The sequence below is a fragment of the Notamacropus eugenii genome, chromosome 5 (assembly GCF_028372415.1).
Source record: "Notamacropus eugenii isolate mMacEug1 chromosome 5, mMacEug1.pri_v2, whole genome shotgun sequence".
In the NCBI taxonomy this organism is placed as follows: Eukaryota; Metazoa; Chordata; class Mammalia; order Diprotodontia; family Macropodidae; genus Notamacropus; species Notamacropus eugenii.
Window position 1 is genome coordinate 171,238,882 of NC_092876.1, and position 5,293 is coordinate 171,244,174.

General features: G+C 38.3%; 1 protein-coding gene across 1 annotated transcript; it reads right to left on the reverse strand.

The window, feature by feature from the left end:
* Positions 1-1,086: 1,086 nt before the first annotated feature.
* Positions 1,087-2,052, reverse strand: LOC140509036 (olfactory receptor 8B8-like). The gene has a single exon (XM_072616947.1). It carries the CDS (start codon positions 2,017-2,019, stop codon positions 1,087-1,089), a length of 933 nt encoding a protein of 310 aa, XP_072473048.1. The 5' UTR covers positions 2,020-2,052.
* Positions 2,053-5,293: the final 3,241 nt, after the last annotated feature.

The following is a 5,293-nucleotide window of genomic DNA, read 5'->3' on the forward strand; positions in this document are numbered from 1 at the left end:
GTATGTGATCTGCTGAATCAGGTACCACAGATAGCAGAAGGCAAAACACAAAAATAACCATACAAGCAGAAAGCACTGGTACTGTAGAAGAAGTGAGAGCAATAAGATATCTCTACACAATGCTATATTCTGCTTATTAAATAGAGCAAGGATTTCATTGGCATAAAGAAGACCAGGGAGTAAGTTTCTTCTCCCAGGGCTGCTGTTCTTCCTCAATAACTGCTCCACAACTTATTGCCCTAAGGAATTTATTGAAGCACTGAGATTAAGTGACTTTGCCAGAGTACACAAATAGAAAGGGTCATAGAATCATACAGTTAGAGCTTCAAGGACCTTTAAGAAAATTAAGATATAAATAGACTATATGATGTGCCTGGGTCACACAACCAATATGTGTCAGAAGAGGAACTGAAGCCAGAGCTTCTTGACTTCAAGATCATTTTTCTATTTGCTCCACCATGTCAACCACAGGAAAAGTTCCCTGTTTCTTCTCCCTCTTAATCTTATACCACACTCCAATATTTCTTTCTGATCCTCAACACACAGAATCTCCCCCAAACCTTGGAGTAACCCAGAATATTAATTCTTCTCACCATTACGACAAAAAGTTTACAATTCCCACCCAATTATAAAACTCTTCAGTAGTTTCTCATAGCACTGGGTCAAGGAGAGCCTGCTCCAACTCATTGTATGTCATTGGGCAATTAGAAGGAATTCGTGATACACATGAATGAAAGATACCTCTAAGGTGTCTTTCAGAACTAAAATTCTATATGTCAAACCTGTTGGACTTGGTAGCCCCACCTGCTTCCTTGAAAGCTATATGATTTTTCCCATACAAAAGTTATTTTTGAAAAGGTATGTATAATGTTAATGAATTTAAAGCACTAGGAATATCACCAAAGAGACTTTTGACTGTGTGTGAGAAGACAAGAATTCATGTATAGGGTAGAGATTGTTCTGTATGAAGACAACAATTAAAAATTTGCTTCTCCAATAGAGAAAAAGCATTCAAATCAGGATGAATTTGAAAAAACTCCAATAAAACACACAGAACATTGCATATTCTTATTGGTCTGGTCCTAATCAGAATATTCTTTTACTCAGAGTTTTCCTCAGAGCCAATTTGACATCCTTGTTCCTCAGGCTGTAGATAATGGGATTTAGCATAGGCACAACAATAGTGTAGAATAAAGAAGACACTTTTCCTTGGGTCAGGGATAGAAGAGAGGAAGGTTTCAGATACATAAATGCTCCTGACCCAAAGAAAAGAGAAACAGCCATTATATGGGAGCTGCAGGTGCTGAAAGCTTTGGACCTGCCCTCTGTGGAGTTGATGTGGAGAATGCTAGAGAGGATTAAAGCATAAGAGATAAAGATGGTAACAGTGGGGACTCCAATGTCAATGCCCACAACAATGAAAACCACTAACTCATTAACATGGGTACTGGTGCATGACAGTTCTAGGAGGGGGAGTATATCACACATGTAGTGATTAATAATGTTGACATCACAGAAGACTAATCTTAGCATGAAACCTGTATGGGCCATGGCTCCAGAAAACCCCATTACATATACGCCCAACAATAGCAGAGAACACAATTGGTAGGACATGGTTACATTATAGAGCAGAGGATTACAGATAGCAACATAACGATCATAAGCCATAGCTGAAAGAATAAAGGACTCAGAAACCACCAAAAAAAGAAAGAAATAAAGCTGAGTCATGCAGCCAGAATAGGAGATGATGTTTTTCTCCGAGACAAAGTTCACCAGCATTTTGGGAGTAATAACAGTAGAGTAACAGAGATCTATAAGGGACAGATTAAAGAGGAAATAGTACATGGGGGTGTGAAGGTGAGGATTCAGTCCAATCAAAGTGATTAAGCCCAGGTTCCCCACAACAGTAAGAATATACATTCCTAGGAAAAGGAAGAAGAGAGGGAGCTGGAGCTCTGGTTGATCTGTTAAGCCCACAAGAATAAATGCAGATACAATGGAGTGATTTCCTATGACCATTCTCTTCTGGAAGTGATCTGTCAGAACACAAGGAAAATAAAAATTTCACTGAGGGTCAGCATTATATGCCCCATTTAACATTCAAGGCTCTTCACCACCTGGTCCATTCCTATCTTTCACATTTTTCTCCACATTCTTCTGAATGCCATGATATCTAGACATAATGGCTCACTTGACATCTTTCACACAGTAAATTCTCCAACTGCCACATCTAGGCCTTTGCACAGACTGTCCCCTATGCCTGAAATGTCCTCCCTCTTTGTTCCTTCTCTGAATCCCTGGCTTCCTGAAGGCTCAACTCAACCAACAATAATTTATCTTCTACCCCATCCCCATCACCAGCTGCTCTTTATTTCCCATGTACCTGTTGTCCTCTGTGTCTCCACTTTCTAAATGGGAAACTCTCCCTATTCATGTGTATGTCTTCCTTTTCTTAAGAGAATTTTTTTAGTATATCTTTAGTATCCCCAGAGTTTAGCATAGTCACTAGAACATAATGAGGACTTAAATACATGACCTAATAATCCTAAGGTAAAACGATAGTTGGGAAGCTAAATCTACTCCTCTACTAGGCCCTTGGCTCTGGGATGAGTGTCAAGAAGACTCAAGTTTAAATCTAGTCTTAGACATTTGTTAGCTCTTTGTTAGCTGTGGGACTCTAGGCAAATTGCTTAACCACTGTCTGCCTCAGTTTTCTCAGATGTAAAATGGAGATAATAATGGCACCTACCTCAGCGGATTCTGGTGATGATCAAATGAGATATTTGTAGAGTACTTAGCACAGTACCTGGCACAGGGCCAATATTGAACAAATGCTTGTTCTCTTTTCTTCCCCCTTCTCTTGTTGCTATAAGAAATCTCAGAGCCTCAAAATATCCTTTATTAAGTGAAACATTTCAATGAGTTCTTTCTGACTCTGCCTCTATAGTCACATGTAGGTACAAACAACATGAACAGAAGATGGATTTAGAAGCTCTATTCATTAGTCCTCAACAATTCTTTACTGCAGAAGTTCTTAACTTGGATCTACAAACTTTTTAATGATATATAATACCAAGAAAATTGACTTCCTTTATAACCAAACTCAAACATGTCCATAACACAAAAAATATTAAGTCCTCCTGCTTTACTGGATTCTTCTAGGATGGCAATCATTTCAGAGAAAGAAAAAAAAATTCCTCTGAGAGATTCAGTCACTCCCAGGGTTCACAAAGGAAAATTCCAGGAGCAAGAAATGAAAAGTGCATCCCCTGTTTTTGGAGAGTCCTCAGCAGCTGATGCTCTAGGTATAACTGGAAGCGCCTTGTCTCTTCTCATTGTCCAATGGACTCTTATGAGCTCAATCTAACTCAGTTCCACAAGAAACTGAGTATTTCCATGAAGTATTTCCATGAACCCTGGCACCTCATGGCTACAGATTTGAAAGGAAAAATCAGGAGGAAAAAAAGATCATTCACTCATTCTTCAGCTTTGAATTCTCAGAATGGGGTCTTATTGTTTGGTCACTCTCCCAGTCCTAGACCTTCAGTGTTGACAGATTTTGCAGGTCTCTTTATAGTAGAGAGAAGTCAGAGCCCAGGCTACAGTTACTAAATTATCATCAGAGTTGTTTTGAGTGAGGAATGCTAGTTTCTACAATGGCTTTATCCCAAGGATCCTTTGTCTGCGGGAAGAAATAATACCTAACAAATGTCACTGGAATCACCTAATGTAAGAAACAGGGTGTTTTATTCTGGGTGTTGGCCTCCTAGGATTAATTTGAGAGGTCAGGGAAAAGCAGTGGGCTTTCTGTTTTCACATGAGATCAGGAAGTGCACATTGGCTGCTTGAGCACTCACTCTAGGCAAACTTTGACTTCCCAGTAGGGATTTCATATTCTCTAATGCACAGAAGAATGGTAAAGCACTTGCTTTTCTCTAATTTTCTTCATAAATCAAGCAGAAAGTGCTTAGATACTATACTAGGCAATGCAGATACAAAGACAAATGTGAAACAATACTTCGGCTCAAGGATTTTATATTCTATTCAGAAAAACAGGATGTATATGTATTCATGTATAATTATAATAAATACAAGGTATTTTGGGGATGGAGGGGATCAGTGGCTAGGGAGGAAAGATCATGAAATATTTTGTAAGGAAAATGACACCTGAGTTGAATATTGAAGGAAATATGAGATGTAGAAGTTCATTCAGCAAGGGGAGACAGTCAATGCAAAGGCATAGAAAAGGAAGAAGGATTGCCATTTATGGAGGTACAGCAAAAAGCCAATCTCTCTGGACTACATAGGACAGAAAAAGGAATACTATACAATAAAGTTAGAAATGTAAGAAGCAGGGTTGGGAAAGGTTTTAAAGACTAGAGAGTTTGTATTGCAACATAGAGGTAACAGGGATCCCCTGTAGGTTATTGGGTAAGGGAGTGCCATGATCACTCTTATGATTTAGAAAAATCACTTTGATATTTGTGGAAGATTAATTGAAATGATGGAAAACTAGAGAGTCAGAGAAAACAATTAGGAGACTTTTGTGATAGCTCAAGCAAGAGGTGGTAACAGCCAATGTTGGCCATTAGAATAGAAGAAAGGAAGGGAACAGATGCAAGATATGTTGGAGAGGTGAAAAAGTACAGTAGTATTCTAGTATCAAAAAAGATCTCAGAGGTCATCTATTCCTGTCGCATTCAACAACGTATCTTTGAAAAGAAGCCAAAACAATTTATGTTTGAATACTTCCAGCTACTGAGAATTCACTTAATTGGGCAACCTGCTGTATTTTGAATTGTTCTAATTGTTAGGAGATTCTTTACCTGAAGCTTAAATATCCTGCTTGTAACATAAAGCAGGCCTCATGATGACATCCTGTGAGGTTTTTTTTGTGGGGGTTTTTTGCATTCTTCCAATTGACGGAAAGAAAAGCTCTTCTGTATTGGCTTTACACTGTTACATATTCTATGCTATAAAATAAGTGCTAAAACAAAGATTAGGGTTCCTTTTTTACTCAGTTCTATAGAGACTTTGACACTGAGGCTTCTGAAGGAAACTTAGTAGCCCATTACTGTAGAGATTACTCATCTGGAACTCAAGCTACAAGTCAGGTAGAAAAATACATTTGGGTGTCATTTGGAAAGAGCTGATAATTGTTGAAGTCATTGTAATGGGTAAGATGTGGGTGAAAAAGATGTCAATAATCACTTAGATCATGAAGTATGCAGAATAAAAAGAAAACTGAGAGCAAGGACATGAAAATAATTGTTTAAAGATAATGAAACCCATT

Coding starts and splice junctions, on each gene's coding strand:
- LOC140509036 (XM_072616947.1), bottom strand. CDS start 2,019: ATGGTCATAGGAAATCACTCCATTGTATCTGCATTTATTCTTGTGGGC.